Below are 20,547 nucleotides of genomic sequence, written 5' to 3'. Positions count from 1 at the left end.
TCATATTTCCAATATCTGCAGCATTTTGCTCTTATTTGATGGTCTGTAAGTTTGATTAACATTACATGGTGTTAATTACATATTCACAGACTACTGTGCATATGTTTTTGGCGTCACTCAGTCAGCACTCCTTCAGTTCAATATGATTTTATAGTAAGTGTACAATATTTGTTAAATAATAAGATGATTATAATAATAGACCCTTATTATATATTATGATCTGATATGTTAGTGAATGCATTCTCCTGTCATTTCATAAAATAGACTCAAATATATTGTAGTGAGATGAAGACAATCTTAATCTACTCATTTGTTTGTTTCACACTGAATGCATGAATAAAATCCAATTTTCTATGAGGTTCAAACCCATTGACTCTCATATCACAAAACAATAAGCCATGAAACTCTACCACTAAAGTAGGCTAGGTTCATTTAAAACGAACAGCCTTGAGCTTTGTTCCTTACTTTTTCTGTTATAGGTCACATCTCAATCATTGGTCTCATTTTTTCCCGAGTTCAACTTGGGGCATTTTGAATTGAATTTTGCAGCTTTACCCAAAACTCTTTCTCTCTTACATTTTTCCCTGCAGCTAAATGAATGTGTTCAATATCCTTCTCTGTCATCTTATGTTTCATCTTTTGATTGATTATTAAATATTGAATGTATCCATTAATATTTTATTTTTGAACCAAGTCACCTTGTTCTGATGGGCAAAACTTTCAACTTTGACAAAGAAGCTAAGAGAGACAGTGACCAGGGTCGAAAGCTTTCTTTATTTGTTTATGGAATGTGAGTACTGATGGCAAAGCCACCATTCATTGCCAATCCCTCACTACTGCTGTCTATAATACATCTACCCCATTGGACAATTATTCTTAACTCTTAGCTATAATTATATTTCTGATAGTTCAAAAAAAACTTTAAATAAATATTACATACATATTAAAATAATCATTTTATTCACTCATTGAATGTGTGTGTCACTAGTTGGGCCAGCATTTATTGCCCTTTGATAGGGTGCCAATGAGCTCCTCTCTTGAACTGCTGCAGTCCATGTGCAGTAGGTTCACCTGCAATGCTCCTACGGGGTGGGGGGTGGAATTCCAGGATTTTGTCCCAGCAACAGTGAAGGAACAGAGATATATTTCCAAGTCAGGATGGTGAGTGACTTGGAGGGGAACTTGTAGGTGGTGGTGTTCCCATGTATCTGCTGACCTTGTGATCAATCACAAGGAACATATGACATGTGAGAGCACAGTATCGACATTTACACAAATGTAACATATAATGCAGATGCATAACTCAAATCTAAGAAAGAAAGAGTTTTAGAACATAGAGCATTACAGCACAAAACAGACCCTTCGGCATTCGATGTTGTGCCAATCAGTGAAACCAATCTGAAGCCCATCTAACCTACACTATTTCATTTATGTTGACAGTAATGTACAAAATGAATAAAGCAACATGAGGCAGGGTGAACTCTGTATCAAGCTCGCTCATTTGTGATACTTGATTGTAATTTTATTCTGAGGGTGCAAGAAGGATTTGTTTACTGTTAAAAGTAAACATTTATATAGATATTAAAGATCACATTTAGGAATTGTAATAAATTACCAGTCCTTCCAATCCCAATGGTGGCAGAAGCTATTGAGTTTGGCTGTACTAAGGATGACAGTGGCACCTCAACACCTGGGGTGGTCAACACTTGAGTCTGGAAGTTGCAGTGAGTCTGAAAAAGTTCTGGGCAAGTCCCCCATCAACACAAATACTTCCCCTGTCCTGATACTTACAATGAGTAGCTCTTAGCTTCCCTCTCGGTATCTCTAGCTCTGTTTCTCTCCTGATTCCTATTATTTTGCTTCTGCCGTCACCTCCTTTCACCCTAGGTTTGGCCGCACCTTGCTTTCCCAGCACCACAGACTTTTCTACCCCTGCTAGCTCCTCTAGTTCAACTTTCCCCCATGTCCAGTCATCCCCAACAATCCCTCACCATACCCACTGTTCCTCCCCACCATGTCGCTGCAATCCCAGTGATGTTAGAGTAGAAATGGGAGGGAATAGAGTGAGGTGAATAGTCGGAGTGCTGAGCTGGCAGTGGTAGCATTGTGACATGTTAGAGCTACCAGGCTAGGCACAGAGCCAGGAGAATCTGGTTGGGTTCTGGCTGCAATAAACAAATAAAAGATTGAAAATGTTCAAGAATCACTCACCATATGTTTGCAGATAGGCCATTAATTCAGAGGCCATCAATGAGTTTAAGACAGACCTCAGCTTGAGACATCAGAGGAAGTTTGGCTTCACCAAAATAGCATCTCATCAGTAGAACACCCCAGTCATCACTTTGACTGGTCCATGCTGAAGGTCAAAGTACAAGCTCCCACATAAGCCTACCACATAGTTAATGGTGCCAACTTTGCTTCATTGCTGACCGCAATATCTGGGGTCTTCTATTCATTTGAGGATGCATTGTAACTTTGCCATTTTCGATAAAATAAGCATAGTTTAGTGGACAACTTAGTCTTATAGCCACAAAGTGGATGAGGACAGACGAAGTTGGCTTCATCAAGGTTGTCTTCTCCATATGTAGTGGGGCTGTTGACTGGCACCAGGAACAAAGGTAAGAATATAAAGTTTATAATTGGAAAGGGTGAAACATCAAGAGAGTTCAATTTCCATACCAGTGGGAAGGTCACAAATTTATTATATCTGACGTTTTGTGAACTAGCTCCAAAAGTGATGGTCAGTGCTTCTCTTGGATGTTCTTAGCAAGGATCGAGATCCGAGAGAAAAGTTTAAAAGCAGAGGACAAGTGTTGGCTATTTCGCATTTAACACTGTATGCTATTGAATGTTGGAGTGCTATAGAATGCTGAGGTGCAGCCAGACAGATCCTGAGAAATATATGTAAAAATATTTTCTAAAATGAAATAACATCATCCACCCTAGTGAGTTTCATTTTCAGATGTCAGGTTACCCTCTCTCAATATTAGTTGGTGAAAAATATCATAATGTTCCAAAATGTACTTGACACATAATTAAAATCCTCACATTTCAAGTGTTGCCTTTTCAGACATCCAGTTTAAAATATTTGAAGATAATTATCTTTCCTGATCTTAAACGTTCTACAAAGGCCTCTTGGTAATGCCTCTACTACTGGATCGGTAGGGCTGAGTTCAAGTCCCACCTATTCCAGAGGTGTGTAATAATATTGCTGAACAGGTTGATTAGAAAAGTAAGTTAAATAAAACAACATTCTATAACTAGCTAAGCAAACATTACAAATTTTACAAGTCAAGCAAAACATTCGGGTGTTGAAAATGACAAAGAAATTAGCATTCTGTCATAAATTGTCACTCGACAAAATTCTTTGGTATTTGCCATCTGACTAGTCAGAGTCTTTTCTGAGAACAACAGTTTCACTTATTTAGTTAGTTTACATTGTGGCAAGCAGGAAGAATGACCTAACTATGGAACAAAATATTCACGTCACTTTTTGTTTTCATTTCGTACTTAAAATTATGACTGCTGGAGACGTTGAGATATTTCCTAATTTAATTTCTTTTTATTTTCCTGGCTTTTCTTCATAAATTGAATTTTAGTTTCTTTTTTAAACATTTCCCGCATCATTCTTCAGTAAAACTTGTCATTGTGAAGCATACAAGTTGAGAAACATAAAAGACATTACCTTGACTTATTATAGTTGGTCAACAAAGCTGAATGGGAACACAAAGGTGTTTCCTATCAGCTGTAGAGTGATAGAGATGTACAGCATGGAAACAAACCCTTCGGTCCAACTCATCCATGTCGACCAAATATCTCAAACCAATGTAGTCCCACCTGCCAGCACCCGGCCCATATCCCTCCAAACCCTTCCTATTCATATACCCATCCAAATGCCTCTTGAATGTTACAATTGTACCAGCTTCCACCACTTCCTCTGGCAGCTCATTCCATACACGTACCACCCTCTGCGTGAAAAAGTTGCCCCTTAGGTCTCTTTTATATCTTTCCCCTCTCACCCTAAACCTATGCCCTCTATTTTTGGACTCCCCCACCCCAGGGAAAAGACTTTCTTTATTTATCCTATCCATGCCCCTCATAATTTTGTAAACCTCTATAAGGTCACCCCTCAGCCTCCGACGCTCCAGGGAAAACAGCCCCAGCTGATTCAGCCTCTCCCTATAGCTCAGATCCTCCAACCCTGGCAACATCCTTTCAAGTTTCACAACATCTTTCCGCTAGGAAGGAGACTAGAATTGCACACAATATTCCAACAGTAGCCTAACCAATTTCCTGTACAGCCGCAACATGACCTCCCAACTCCTGTACTCAATACTCTGACCAACAAAGGAAAGCGTACTAAACGCCTTCTTCACTATCCTATCTACCTGCGACTCCACTTTCGAGGAGCTATGAACCTGCACTCCAAGATCTCTTTGTTCAGCAACACTCCCTAGGACCTTACCATTGAGTGTATAAGTTCTGCTAAGATTTGCTTTCCCAAAATGCAGCACCTCACATTTATCTGAATTAAACTCCATCTGCCACTTCTCAGCCCATTGGCCTATCTGATCAAGATCCTGTTGTAATCTGAGGATCCCTCTTCACTATCCACTACACCTCCAATTTTGGTGTCATCTGCAAACTTACTAATTGTACCTCTTATGCTCGCATTTATGTAAATGACAAAAAGCAGAGGACTTAGCATCGATCCTTGTGGCACTCCACTGGTCACAGGCCTCCAGTCTGAAAAACAACCCTCCACCATCACCCTCTTCTTCTACCTTTGAGCCAGTTCTGTATCCAAATGGCTAGTTCTCCCTGTATTCTGGTTTTAGCATTCCACATAACTGCATCATTGGTTGACAATCAGTGGAGTCTGTACCAGGTTTTGTTTCTCACCTCCACCTGCAGAATGATTTTTGAGTCACTGACAAGGGGACATGTGATCTGGAAGTCACCATTTCAAAGGGAGAAGTTGACAGCAGGCAATGGCAGTGCTCTCAAATAATGTCAGTGAGGCCAAAGGCCTAGTTTCAGGCCAGCCTGGAATTTCCAATTTTGGATATGTACTACTTATATTATGTACACTGGAACTGGTTAAGCTCTGTTGGCATAGTAATCTTTATTAGAACTCGCTTATATACTCCACAGAACTTTTGAATGAGAAACACACAACATCATTGAGTCCATTTTATTTGTACTGATTATAAATTCTAATATTATGGACATGCAATGTTACATGTATTATAGCGACAATTCTTGTGAAAGCTAGTGGATAAAACAATCACATTTTAACCACAATGACCATCTTACTATATACATTTCTAGTGGCAGACTGATATCCACTTACTGGATTAGTGGTGCTGGAAGAGCACAACAGTTCAGGCAGCATCCAAGGAGCAGTGAAATAGACGTTTCGGGCAAAAGCCCTTCATCATACCCACTTACGCCAGCTTATTGCTTGTGATATCTATAGTTCATGCACTTTATCTATTCATCCATTTATGTACTGCCACTGTGTGTGTATGTGTGTGTATACCCTAAGAACATGACACCCTATAATATAACAGCTGATTGAGCCAAGAGCAATCAAGACATGGAAGAGTGATTTTTGCAGTTTGCTTCTTTGTGCATAATATCCATGCAAATGCAATAAATAGTAGTTCACATTTCAGGACTGAATTCTTGTCATTTTCCTGTTTCCACTGTATCAACACAGCACCAAGAATTCGGCCAGTCAGTTCCTTGAGTAAGTCCAGGTACAAAACTACGGAAGTCAGTAGCAGTGCACAGTCGAGGTATGGCAGTTTTGACTCCAGTCTCTTGCGGAACAGCTGTTTGCTATTACATCTTTGATATTTCTGCCTGAGAATTGTCAAACGTGGATGAGCAGTCTTTAGACATGGCTATGTAATATATTATATATTATATATACACACATATATGTGTAATATGTATGTATATGTACACTTTAAAGGTCTCAGTGGAAATCAAATAGCATCCTTTTCGTACCTTTGTGGTTGACGTTGCTTTTATTTTAAGACAAAATGCAATGGTCCAAATTGCCATCCAGATAATCACTTGAAATGAATCTCGACTATCTAAAAGTCTTCCAGCTGCTGGTTATGGTTATATTGAACAGAGGAAGTGTATGTGCAGCCCAAACCTGTTGGTTCTGTGATAGCACCAGATGAGTTTGTTTCAACAAGACATGTCCCAGCAGCCATTTTTCATAGTCTCATGTGAAATACCGACAGCTCGTGGAGTCAATGTAACAATATGACGTACATTTCAGATCCCCAAAAGACCTAAAACAAACAAATACAACACAAAGAGGGAACAAGAGAGTTTACATCTTCTTACATAAAGGACTGCATACACAAAAAATCTGGACTAGATAATAGCAAACAGCTGTTATCCACAATCAAAATGCAAACAAAAATGGAAAGGATAAACAGAAAATCCATAAATCCAAAATAAATGGGAATTACTTAGTACTGGAAATGCACAATTAATCAGTCAGTACACGGAAGGTGATGATGGCTACTCTTTGTCTGCACCCTTCATTAGATGAGTGGCTAACTGATAGGCATTTCATTCACCTGGGCAGAAGTGAGGACTACAGGTGCTGGAGATGACAGTCAAGATTAGAGTGGTGCTGGAAAAGCACAGCAGGTCAGACAGTATCTGAGGAGCAGGAAAATCGATGTTTCAGGCAAAATCCCTTCATCAGGAATGAGGCTAGGAACCTCGGGAGTGGAGAGATCAATGGGAGGGGAATGAGATCATTCACCTGGACCACTCTTGTGGCCTTTCTACTTGATGTTTACAAATTGCTGTTGACAGAAGTCTTGTTGCAGCTCTCTGTGCAAAAAAAGGAAGTGTAGCATGTAATGAGGGTTCCTGTGGTGTACTGATAATGTGGCTACCTATATTGTGAATGTAACTGTATCTATGTGGATACAGATCTTTAGTAAATAGCCAACAGGTTTAGACAGAGGATCTGAATTAGCACAGGCTTGGAGGGCCAAAGGGCATGTTCATGCACTGTAATTTTCTTTGTTCATTGTTATTTGTACCTATGGGACAGAAAGCCCCATTGAACCTAGACATGTGTCATAACGTAGCACCACAATCTTCAAATGTCTCATAACATGCCAGAACAGGTTGGTTAAGAATATCTTGAAAGGTATTTATTTAGTTTCTTTTGAAGTCTTTTCAAAACAAAAATTCTAGGCAAATGTACTCCTTATCAGAGATTGCTTCAAGAAGCGACTCTATATAGGGCATCAACACGCAATCTTTAAATGAACTTACCCGGGAAGATAGGTTTTACAAGTTTGGTAACCAAAATCTTTACCATCACATTCTTCAAATCCCTTCCACACATATCCATCTCCACAGTAGGCTTGCTTACAATCTGTAACAATGCAGCAAAACAACAATTGTATTTTTTGATGTCCACGACACAGATCAGCAATCCTGTTTTATAGAAATATAGAAAATGGGTGCAGGAATTGGCCATTTGACCCTTCGAAGCAAAAGTGAGTACTGCAGATGCTGGAGATTAGAGTCCAGAGTATGGTACTGGAATAGCACAGGAGGTCAGACAGCATCTGAGGAGCAGGGAAATCAATGTTTCAGGCAAAAGCCCTTCATCAGGCTTCCTGATGAAGGGCTTTTGTCTGAAACGTTGATTTTCCTGCTCCTCGGATGCTGCCTGACCTGCTATGCTTTTCCGGCACCACACTCTTGACATTTGACCCTTTGAGCATGCTCCACCATTCAATATGATCATGGCTGATCATCAAGCTTAATACTCTAATCTCACCCTCCTATAAGATCCCTTTAGCTATATTTACTCCCTCCTTGAAAACACAACGTTTTGGATTCAACTACTTTCTGTAGTACTGAGTCCACCACTCTCTGGTGAAGACACCTCTCCTCACTTCAATCCGAACAGGTTTACCTATTATCCTTAAACTATGCTCCTAGCTCCATTGGAAACATCCTCCCTGCATCTAAACTGTCTCGTCCTGTTAGAATTTTATAGGTATCTATGCGATCCTCCTCTTCCATACTCTGGTATACATAATCCGAACTGACTCAACCTCCCCTCATACATCAGTCCTACCATGTCAGGAATCAATTCAGTAAACCTTCGCTGCGCTTCCTATATAGACAAGCAGGAGGCTGGAAGAACACAGCGAGCCAGGCAGCATCTGGAGGTGGAGAAGTCAATGTTACTGGAGTAACTCTTCCTCAGGACTGGGGTGGGGATCCCATCTAGCAAGAGCATCCATCCTCAGCTTAGGCGACCAAAACTGCACACAATATTCCAGGTGTGCATTCACTACTGCCCTGTTTAATGCAGCAAGACATCCTTGTTCCTGTACTCAGATCCCCTCACTGTGAATAGGAGAAAGTGAGGACTGCAGTTGCTGGAGATTAGAGTCGAAAAGTGTGGCACTAGAAAAGCACAGCAGGTCAGGCAACATCCGAGGAGCAGGAGAATCTACGTTTTGGGCATAAGCCGTTCATCAGGAATGTGGGGGAGGTGGGGGTTGGAGGGGAGGAAGGGGGATGAGAGATAAATGTAAGGGTGGGGGTGAGGCTGGGAGAAGGTAGCTTGGAAGGCGATAGGGAGATGCAGTTTGGGGTGTGTTGGTGACAGGTCGGAATGGACGATGGAGCTATCCTCTGCCGTTTCCACTGCCTACTGTCAGATCCCACCACCAGAGATATATTTCCCTCTTGATCCCTTTCAGCATTCCGCAGAGACCACTCCCTCTGTGACTTCCTCGTTAGGTCCACGCTCCCCCCAACCAACCCACCCTCCTCACCCGGCACCTCGTCTGGTCGCCACAAGAGGTGTAAAGCCTGCGCCCACACCTCCCCCCTCACCTCCATCCAAGGCCTCAAAGGATCCTTCCACATCCGGCAGACATTTTCCTGCACATCCACCCACCTCATCTACTGTGTCTGTTGCTCTCATAGAAGAATACAGCGCAGTACAGGCCCTTCGGCCCTCGATGTTGCGCCGATCCAAGCCCACCTAACCTACACTAGCCCACTATCCTCCATATGCCTATCCAATGCCCGCTTAAATGCCCATAATGAGGGAGAGTCCACCACTGCTACTGGCAGGGCATTCCATGAACTCACGACTCGCTGAGTAAAGAACCTACCCCTAACATCTGTCCTATACCTACCCCCCCTTAATTTAAAGCTATGCCCCCTTGTAATAGCTGACTCCATACGAGGAAAAAGATTCTCACTGTCGATCCTATCTAAACCCCTAATCATCTTATACACCTCTATCAAGTCACCCCTAAACCTTCTTTTCTCCAATGAAAACAACCCCAAGTGCCTCAGCCTTTCCTCATACGATCTTTCTACCATACCAGGCAACATCCTGGTAAACCTCCTCTGCACCCGTTCCAGTGCCTCCACATCCTTCCTATAGTATGGCGACCAAAACTGCACACAATACTCCAGATGTGGCCGCACCAGAGTCTTATACAACTGCAACATGACCTCAGTACTCCGGAACTCAATTCCTCTACCAATAAAAGCCAGTACGCCATATGCCTTCTTCACCGCACTATTTACCTGGGTGGCAACTTTCAAAGATTTGTGTACATGGACACCAAGATCCCTCTGCTCATCCACACTACCAAGTATCCGACCGTTAGCCCAGTACCCCATCTTTTTATTACTCTTACCAAAGTGAATCACCTCACACTTAGCTACATTGAACTCCATTTGCCACCTTTCTGCCCAGTTCTGCAGCTTATCTATATCCCGCTGTAACCTGCCACATCCTTCCTCACTGTCTACAACTCCTCCGACTTTCGTATCATCCGCAAACTTGCTCACCCAACCTTCTAACCCCTCCTCCAGGTCATTTATAAAAATGACAAACAGCAATGGTCCCAAAACAGATCCTTGCGGAACACCGCTAGTGACGGCACTCCAAGATGAACCTTTGCCATCAACTACTACCCTCTGTCTTCTTCCAGCCAGCCAACTCCTAATCCAAACCTCCAACTCACCCTCAATGCCATACCTCCGTATTTTTTGCAGTAGTCTACCATGGGGAACCTTATCAAACGCCTTACTAAAATCCATATACACCACATCTACTGCTTTCCCCTCGTCCACCTCCTTAGTCACCTTCTCAAAGAATTCAATAAGGTTTGTGAGGCACGAACTGCCCTTCACAAAACCATGCTGACGATCCTTGATCACATTATTCCTATCCAGATGTTCATAAATCCTATCCCTTACAATTCTCTCTAAGATTTTGCCCACAACAGAAGTGAGACTCACCGGCCTATAGTTACTAGGGTTATCTCTACTCCCCTTCTTGAACAAGGGAACCACATTTGCTAGCCTCCAATCTTCTGGCACTACTCCTGTAGACAACGAGGACATAAAAATCAAGGCCAATGGCTCTGCAATCTCCTCCCTTGCTTCCCAGAGAATCCTAGGATAAATGCCATCAGGCCCAGGGGACTTATCTATTTTCACCCTTTCCAGAATTTCCAACACCTCTTCCCTACATACCTCAAAGCCATCCATTCTACTTGATTGTGACTCAGTACTCACATTGACAACAATGTCCTGTTCCTGATTGAATACTGACGAAAAGTATTCATTCAGTGTCTCCCCAATCTCTTCAGCCTCCACACGCAACTTCCCACTACTATCCTTGACTGGACCTATTCCTACCCTAGTCATTCTTTTATTCCTGACATACCTATAGAAAGCCTTAGGGTTTCCCCTAATCCTACCAACTAAGGACCTTTCATGTCCCCTCCTTGCTGCTCTTAGCTCTCTCTTCAGTTCCTTCCTGGCTACCTTATAACTCTCAATCGCCCCAATTGAACCTTCACGCCTCATCTTTACATAGGCCGCCCTCTTCCATTTAACAAGTGATTCCAATTCCTTATTAAACCACGGCTCCCTCACACGACCCTTTCCTCCCTGCCTGACGGGCACATACTTATCAAGGACACTCAATAGTTGCTCCTTGAACAAGCTCCACATATCAATTACACCCTTGCCTTGAAGCTTACTTTTCCAGGCCACACATCCTAAGTCATGCCTCACAGCATCATAATTTCCCTGCCCCCATCTATAACTCTTGCCCTGTAGTGCACACTTATCCCTCTCCATCACTAGAGTAAAGGTCACTGAATTGTGGTCACTGTCCCCAAAGTGCTCACCTACCTCTAATTCTAACACCTGGCCTGGTTCATTACCCAGAACCAAATCCAGTATGGCCTCACCTCTTGTTGGCCTATCTACATATTGTGTCAGGAAACCCTCCTGCACACATTGGACAAACACTGACCCATCTAACGAACTTGAGCTATAGCTTTCCCAATTAATATCAGGAAAGTTAAAGTCCCCCATAACAACCACCCTATTACTTTCACTCTTCTCTTGAATCATCCTCGCAATTCTTTCTTCTACGTTTCTAGGACTATTAGGAGGCCTGTAAAAAACTCCTAACAGGGTGAGCTCACCTTTCCTATTCCTAACCTCAGCCCAAACGACCTCAGATGGCGAGTCTTCATGCATCGTCCTTTCCACAGCTGTAATACTATCTTTTACAAGCAATGCCACACCTCCCCCTCTTTTACCCCCACCTCTGACCCTACTAAAACATTTAAACCCTGGAACCTGCAACAGCCAATCCTGTCCCTGTTCTATCCATGTCTCCGTAATAGCCACAACATCGAAGTCCCAGGTACCAACCCACGCTGCAAGTTCACCTACCTTATTTCGTATACTTCTTGCATTGAAGTATACACACTTCAAACCACTTTCCTGTTTACAGGCACCCTCCTTTGAAATTGATGCCATGTTCCTAACCTCCCTACACTCCAGGTCCTGCACCCTAAAGCTACAGTCTGGGTTCCCATGACCCTGCAGAGTTAGTTTAAACCCCCCCCAAGAGCACTAGCAAACTTCCCACCAAGGATACTGGTGCCCCTCAGGTTCATGTGTAGACCATCCTGTTTATAGAGGTCCCACCTTCCCCAGAAAGAACCCCAGTTATCCAAATACCGGAATCCCTCCCTCCTGCACCATCCCTGTAGCCACGCATTTAACTGTTCTCTCTCCCTATTCCTCGACTCTCTATCACGTGGCACGGGTAACAAACCAGAGACAACAACTCTGTTCGTTCTAACTCTGAGCTTCCAACCTAGCTCCCTGAAAGCCTGCCTAACATCCTCAGCGCTCCTCCTCTCGATGTGGTCTCCTCTCCACTGGAGAAACAGGATGCCAACTTGCGGAATGTTTCAGGGAACATCTCTGGGACACATGCATCAAACAACCCTACCACCCTGTGGCTGACCACTTCAACTCCCCTTCCCACTCCGCCAAGGACATGCAAGTCCTGGGCCTCCTCCACCACCAAATCCAAGCCACCCGATGCCTGGAGGAAGAACGCCTCATCTTCCGCTTTGGTACCCTGTGACCACATTGGATCAATGTGGATTTCACCAGTTTCCTCATCTCCCCTCCTCCCACCTTATCCCAAAACCAACCCTCCAACTTGGCACCGCCCTCTTGAACTGTCCTACCTGTCTATCTTCCTTCCCACCTATCCGCTCCACCCTCCACTCTGATCTATCACCATCACCCCCACCTGCCTTCCAGGCTACCTTCCCAACCAGCCCCACCCCCACTCTCTTATTTATATCTCAACCCCCTTCCCCCCGACTCCCCACATTCCTGATGAAGAGCTTATGCTCGAAACATTGATTCTCCTGCTCCTCAGATGCTGCCTGACTGGCTGTGCTTTTCCAGCGCCACACTTTTCGCCTCTTACTGTGAAGGGCAACATACAATTTTTCTGAGGAGGGAATTACTGCAGATGCTGGAATCTGTACTGACAACAAAAAATGCTGAAGGTCACAATGGCTCAGAGAGCATCCATGGAAAGAAAGCAAGCTAACATTTCAAGTCTGGATGACTCTTCATCAGAGCTGAAGTGTGAAGGGGGAAGTATTTATGCAATGAGGGGGGCAGGGTAGGAATGTTGAGGGAGAAAGGGTGTTGATAGTGCAGATTAAATGGTCAGAATGAGAGAATGGCAGAACAATGCTGTATCTAACTGCATTAGAGAACAGACTGTCCCACTGGTTTGAGGGGAGGGGAGAGAGAACATAGTGACAGAGAATGCAACAAGCAAAGCTAAAAGGAAGGGAAGGAATGGGTTCACAATTTGACAGAGTTGTACTCAATACTGAGCCCAGAAGGTTGTAAAGTGCCTAGTTTGAAGATGAGGTGCTGCTTCTCCAGCTTGCGCTGTGATTCACTGGAGCATTGCAGCATGTCAAGGACAAATAAGTGAGAATGTGAGGAGGACACTGTGTTAAAATGACCGGCTACGGGAAGGTCAGGGTCATGCTTGTGTGTTCTGCAAAGCGGTCGCACAGTCTGCGTTGGGTGACCATTTTGCAGAATACCTCTTGCCCATTCCCCTATTTCTGACTGTAAGGAACCTATATTAGTTTTCACCAATCTTTTTCTCTTTACATACCTATAGAAACTTTTACAGTCAATTGTTATGTTCCAAGCAAGCTCACTTTTGTATTTTTCCCATTCTTAATCAATCCCTTGGTCCTTCTTTGCTGACTTCTCAACTGTTGCCAATCCTCAGGTCTATTGCTTTTATTCTTGTCAATTTGGATGCCTTTTTTGTATATAATACTATCTCTAACTTTCCTCATAAGCCGTGGTTTGGCCACTGTTCTCTGTGTAGTCTTGTGCCTGATGGGAATAAACAATTTTTGTCATTAACCCATTCGCCTTTGAATTTTTGCCATCGTCACTCCTTTCAGTAACATTTCCCCATCCATCATTGCCAATTCAAACATCATATCAATGTAGTTTCCCTTTATTAAGTTTTAGGTCCCTAGACTCTGAAGTAACTAACTTAGTCTCCGTACTGAAGAAGAATTTTATCATATTATAGTTGCTCGACCCCAAAGGATCTTTCACAGCTACATCGCTAATTATTTCTTTCTCATAATACCCAAACTAACATGGCCTGTGCTTTAGTTAGTTCTCAATCTATTAGTCCAGAAAACCATCCCATATACACTCGAGGAATTTCTCCTCTACGATATTGTGACTAATTTGATTTGCCACAGCTATACGTACACTAAAGTCATCCATAATGACAAATGCTCCTTTAGTGCCTGCTCCCTTGATTTCCTGTTTAACGCCATTCCCGATATCAACACTACACTTTGGTCGTCTATATGTCACCCCACTAATGTTTTTGCCTCTTGGTATTTCTCAATTTTACCCACATAGATTCTATATTGTCTGAGCTAATATCTTTACTCAATATTGTGTTTATATCCTCTTTAACCACTGCCTTTTCCTTTTTTTCTGTCCTTCTTAAATACTGAATACCCCCAGATGTTCAGTTCCCATTCCTGATCACCCTACAACTATGTTTCCATAGTCCCAACTATATCATACCCATTTACATCTATTTATGTGAATAATTCATCCACTTTATTTTGAATGCTCTGTGTTTTTAGGCATAAAGCCTTAAGGCTTATCTTTTTAACATGCTTTGTTCCATTTCCATTATTTTTGATGGTGGCCTTGTTTGATTTTGGCCATTGATTCCTTCGAATATCATTTCTCTAATTCCTCTTTGTCTTTTGTTCTTGTTTTTGATTCCCCCTGGCAATTTAGTTTAAACCATCCAGAACTACTCGAGCAGATATTCCCCACTAGGGCATCAGTCCTGCCCAGGTGTAACCTGCCTAGTTTGCCCTGGTCCCAGAACCAGTCTAATTGCCCCAGGAATCTGAAACCTTCCCCCTCACACTATCTTTTTAGCCATGTCTTCATCCAACATAGCCTACTATTTTTACTCTGACTAGCAAGTGGCATTGTTAGTAATGCTAGTACTTTCCATTATATTGCATTTAAAAGTCTACTTTTCGATTTATAATATCAATACACATATAAACTAGAAAGTATAATCTGCACAGTTTTTTAAACATTAATTAACAGAATTGACATATTTTATTTTCCAAAGAAAAAATATGTAATGCACTATACTTCCTGTATGTTCACTGGTTGCAAGCAAAGATAGGAAACAATTATTGAAGTCATACGAGAGAATTATTGATTCATTACTAAATATTACTTTTCACTCCCAATTTTTCAGAAATTATATAATTGGACATCAAGATTTTGGAGCTGTCTGTATCTATGGCACTAATTACAAGATTTTCTTGGACATGACTGTTAATAGAACTCCACGTATATGTCTGTAAAATTAATTTGATATTGTTTTGCTGACTGCAGCAGCTTTCTGGCAAGAACATTACCACAGACTGGCAAAAAAATGTAGTTTCTCAATCCAGTATCATTCCTCAACTGTTAATATCTCCTTGCCCATTTGGCTGGCTATTTTGAAGTCACTAAGCCAAGGATAATATTAAACTTGGTTTGATTCAGATCCTTGGTTTGCAAGAGACAGGGATTATTTTCCTCACATTTCCACATAAAATACACAATTCTCTGGGAGCAATGGTCAGGAAGAGGGTGTAGATCCCACCAGGTTCTCCTGCACAGTTGTCTTCAGATATTTGGGGCTTTGTAGATAATAGGGTGAGCCTTGTCTGCACCAGGAAAAAATATAGCCCAGACAGAGAATTATAATGGGGCAAGGTGCAGTCAAATCTTTTATGTTTAGAACATCCCACCACCACCCCTTTCTCAATTCAGAATCAAATCTGGACCTTCTGGCTACTGATGGTCCTTTCTGTTGTATAAGATGTTTGGCTCAGAAAAGGGTTGATGTTGAGGAATGCATTAAACTTCTCCAACATGATGCCATAATGACTTTGGTTGTGGTACAGCTCTGCATCTTGAAGGAGATAGACCTCCCATTTAGGTCTCTTCATAGCCTTAGTACAACGTCTATCAATGTTGCTTATAACTTGTTGATATCTTAGAGTTAACTACATCTTGTTTAAGACAAAAGTCTCTTCTAGCTCAACAACTTAGTGTTTTCTCACTAGATGAAGCAGGCCTGTAGATCCCCAACTTAAAAAAGAATGATGGCAGCAAATCGACATTGTGGTGATCAAGGGTCTGGTTCACTCACATTGCATAAGAAGTGGCAGTGAGAATACTTCATGGAGCATGTTGTCAGTGGTGGGCATTGTTGCATCTTCTAACATAGTCCCTGTGAACAACTATCCAGCTGCAACTGGCTATCCTACCACCACCTCTAAAGTTAACCTTTGACTAGGGGAAATGGCCTTTTTCCAGGTCTTTTGCACACATTTGAAGAGAAAATCCAGGCAATCTCAGGATTTCAAGTTTTTTATCAGTGTCCAGGCAGTATGCAATATAGTTACAAGAAAGTCAGTTTTAACAGGTTTGTTTTTCCTAATACATTGAGTTCAGCTGACCAAAAATAAAATTGATGGCACACAGATGTACATTTCCAATGAAAACCTGAAGGAACATTTTTGAAAATATAAAGCTAACCAACTTACTTATACAGCTATCGGTGACAATCTTATTTCCATCATCACACTCTTCCCCATTTTCCTCCTGAACTACTCCATCTCCACAGAACCCTGCTGAATGTGACGAAGAAGCTGCAAGCAGTGTAGGGGAGATCTATATGAAAATAAAGTAGATGAGGAAGAATAATTATTTCCCTCAACAGTCACATTATTGATAATTTTCAAATGGTTTGCCTGGCTCCAAGATTTGAAGTTCAGGTCCTTCTGCTATAACGCATCTTTCCTCAACACAAATTCACTGTAACATGATTGATGATTTACGTATGCTATTTGTAAAGCGCAAATTTTTAAAATATGCATTGGCTATAACGCGAATACTTCGCCAACACTTTTAAGCGCTGTTTCTGAAGCAACCATCATGTTATTGAAGGACTGACTGTAGGATCAAAGTAGCATATTTTACTTATTTTCATCTATTCATGGGATGTTGGTATCTCCGGGAAGGCCATCATATTTGTCCATCCTCATTACTAACTGCAAGTCCATAAAGATGATCATGGCATCTCCTTCTAGACACGAACCAAAACATAAACTAACAGTCAGCATATGAAAGAATCATTAGGACATGTGACCAAATGCTTCATCACAAAAAGGAATGTTAAGTAGCACTTTAGAGGATGGCAGAGATTTGGAGACGGGTACACATTTAGGGAGGGAATTCTCAAGCTTAGAATCTAGATGGTGCAGCAACAGCTTGCAATTTTGGGTGAAAGAAAGTGGGATGCACCTTGCAAAGGCTCATAGAGCTGATGGAAAGTACCGAATTAGGGAGAGAAGGGGATAAGTGCTAAATCATGATAACTGTATAATGACCAGATCTGGCTATGTCATACATTCACCAAAACATTATATGACTGTATAGACACAATAAATGTACATATATCCTTGTACATGTTATGCTAAAAGGTTTCCCATTCTTTAAAGGACGGATGATTGTTTTATGGCATAAATTGCAGACCATGCAGGAAGTGTACCTTTAAGACAGTCGCATGAGATCACAACATGTGATGTTTTGGTACAGAAGTGCCAAGCTCACATCAGTCACTGTCTCTATATAATCGATTAAATGTAGAGCCTTTGATCAATCAGCTTTATATATATGCATTAACATCTGTAGCACAAAACCTAAACTATGTACGCGGGTAATAATTTGTTCATGCAAAAATCTTGGACTTGTAGGTTTTGTCTTGGTGCAAGTTGTGATAACTGTCTACATGTTTCCTGGTCATACTTTTGTACTATTTTAAAACTGAAGCATTGGTGAACCTGAGGCCTATCTAGATTAGTGAATGAATAGTAATCACAAATTTAGAATATGAACAGCAAGAGTGGAAGGGTGGAAGTAAGAAGGCCAACCAAGGGACCAGTGAAAGAGAAAACTTCAGGGGCATTAAAATAGAATCTTTTCAGTTAGAAAATCTTTTAATGATTTATTTATCTTGTTCAGGAAATCTTGACAAATGTCAGAGAGATTCCTTTGATCTCGCTCAGAAGGTATCAGATAAACAGTCCCTTGTTGATGCAGCCTTTAGTTGAAGTAAATGTTAGAAACTGACAATTAATTCTACATTAGTCAGTTCTCAACAACCTGATGTCAGCTTTCATAGACTTACACTAATGCCATTCCTATTTCTCCCAAGAGTAAGATTGCTTGTTTGCAGATGGGCAGGCTCAGAGTGAACTCTTTCGTTTTGCTCCTGACAACAGCTTGAGACAGAAGGTACTTTTTTTCTCCTGTATGGACACAAACTACGCTCTCTATCCAATCACTTCACTTGCATGCCTTAATAAAGGAATGACTGATTTATTTGGGGAAAGATGATTTCATCCACTTGGCTTGATGCCTGAAGTCTGGAAGGTCAGTGCATGACATGTCTCTGGGCTGTCAACAATTTCTTAGTTACTGAGAGCAAGGAAACAGCTCTAATTATTGAAGTATGACTCATGCATTTTCTTTCCCCTCTTCACTATAGAAAGATGCTCCAACCTCAAATTAGCACTTCCCCAGTGGAGGTGGATATCATTCAGTTCAACAAATGATGTAGGAAAGGATTTAAACACCAATTCTTCGCTCATCCAGGGCATCCCAAATACATGCTTCAAGACAAGGTTTTCAGTGCAGCATTTAAAGAAAGCACATTTAAAAGGTCATGATTTGGAGATGCCGGTGTTGGACTGGGGCGTACAAAATTAAAAATCACACAACACCAGGTTATAGTCCAACAGATTTAATTGGAAGCACTAACTTTCGGAGCACCGTTCCTTCATCAGGTGGTTGTGGAGGACACAATTGTAAGGCACAGAATTTATAGCAAAAGTTTACAGTGTGATGTAACTGAAATTATACATTGACAAATACCTTGATTGTCTGTTGAGGCTTTCATCTGTTCAAATACCAAGATAGTTTCACTTCTTTCATGTGTAAATCACAAAACCTTTTTTTAAAAATTGCATTCTCAGGTTAACTGTAACAATTGGTGTTAGCTAGACAATATGTTGAAGGTGTTAGCCCCCTGTGTTCTCTGTCTATGCCATGAGAATTAGATTGATTTTAATCTAAAAAGTGAGATAACAGAGTTTTACATGAATTCATGCAGTTTTTGAGCAAAGTACAATGTAACTCTGCAAGTACAAATTCACCCCACAAAATATATGCGTGCATGTGGGTCTTTGTGTCTGTCTGTGTGTGTGTCTGTCTAGGTTGTGAGTGTGAGAGAGAGTGTATATGCATGTGTAGTGAGTGTAGAGTGTCTTAAGTCTGTGAGGGGGTGCATGTGTGACTGTGGGAATGTGTGTGTGTGTGTGTCTGGGGTGGGGGATTGTCAGTGTCTGTGAAAGAGAGTGTATATGTGTGTGCATGAGTGTAGAGTGGTCTAAGTGTCTGAGAGGATGCCTGTGAGTGTGGGAGTGTGTGTGTCTGTAAGGGTGTGTGTGAGTGTCTATGTATATGTGTGTCCATGTGTATAGGAGTGCCTGTGTGTGTGTAGGAGTATCTGTGTGTGTATATAGTGCAATGGTGGTCACCTGTAATGTGACATGAACCCAAGGTCCTGGTTGAGGCCCTCCCTATGGGTACCAAACTTAGCTATCAGCCTCTGCTCGGCCACTTTTCACTGCTGCCTGTCCTGAAGTCCGCCTTGGAGGATGGGCACCCAAAGGTCCGAGGTTGAATGTCCTGGACCGCTGAAGTGTTCCCCACCTGGGAGGTAACCCTCCTGTCTGTTGATTGTTGTGCGGTGCCCATTCATCCGTTGCTGTAGCCTCTGCTCGGTTTCCCCAATGTACCATGCCTCAGGGCATCCTTGCCTGCAGCGTATGAGATAGACAACGTTGGCTGAGTCGTATGAGTACCTGCCACGTACATGGTGGGAGGTGTCCCTATGTGTAATGGTGGTATCCATGTCCACACTCTGACACGTCTTGCAGGACCCTACCGTGGTAGGGCTGTATGGAGTTGTCCTGAGAGCCGGGCAGCTTGCTACAAAGAACGATCTGTTTGAGGTTTGGCGGTTGTTTAATGGCAAAAAGTGGAGGTGTGGGGAAGGTCTTGGTGAGGTGCTCATCCTCATTGACAATGTGTTGCAGGTCACAAAGAACATGGCGTAGTTTTTCAGCTCCTGGGAAGTACTGAACAACGAAGGGTACCCTGTCGATTGCAGCACGTGTCTGTCTCCTGAGGAGGTCATTATGGTTCCTCGCTGTGGCACGTCGGAACTGGTGGTCGATGAGTTGAGCATTGTACCCCGTTCTTATGAGGGCATCCCTGAGTACTTCCAGGTGCACTCACATGACTCAGCCAACGTTGTCTATCTCATACGCTGCAGGCAAGAATGCCCGGAGGCATGGTACATTGGGGAAACCGAGCAAAGGCTACGGCAACGGATGAATGGGCACCGCACAACAATCAACAGACAGGAGGGTTCCCTCCCAGTTGGGGAACACTTCAGCGGTCTAG

General features: G+C 42.2%; 1 protein-coding gene across 5 annotated transcripts in view; it reads right to left on the bottom strand.

The window, feature by feature from the left end:
* Nucleotides 1-5,180: 5,180 nt before the first annotated feature.
* colq (collagen-like tail subunit (single strand of homotrimer) of asymmetric acetylcholinesterase) overlaps nt 5,181-20,547 on the bottom strand; it is a 125,575-nt gene continuing 110,208 nt past the window's right edge. For all 5 annotated transcript variants that reach the window (XM_087986940.1, XM_043689504.2, XM_087986938.1 and 2 more), the window contains 3 exons: nt 16,560-16,686; nt 7,321-7,423; nt 5,181-6,311 (listed from right to left, as the gene is read on the bottom strand). In XM_087986940.1, coding sequence (XP_087843066.1) covers nt 6,242-6,311; nt 7,321-7,423; nt 16,560-16,686 — 300 coding nt within the window. In that variant the 3' untranslated portion in view covers nt 5,181-6,241. The remainder of the gene's footprint in view (nt 6,312-7,320; nt 7,424-16,559; nt 16,687-20,547) is intronic.

Source organism: Chiloscyllium plagiosum, unplaced genomic scaffold, assembly GCF_037043375.1.
Source record: "Chiloscyllium plagiosum isolate Xiang-an unplaced genomic scaffold, Cpla_swu_hap1 HiC_scaffold_5, whole genome shotgun sequence".
Lineage (NCBI taxonomy): Eukaryota > Metazoa > Chordata > Chondrichthyes > Orectolobiformes > Hemiscylliidae > Chiloscyllium > Chiloscyllium plagiosum.
The sequence above is the reverse complement of the archived record's forward strand: the minus strand, read 5'-3'. Positions and strand labels throughout refer to the sequence as shown.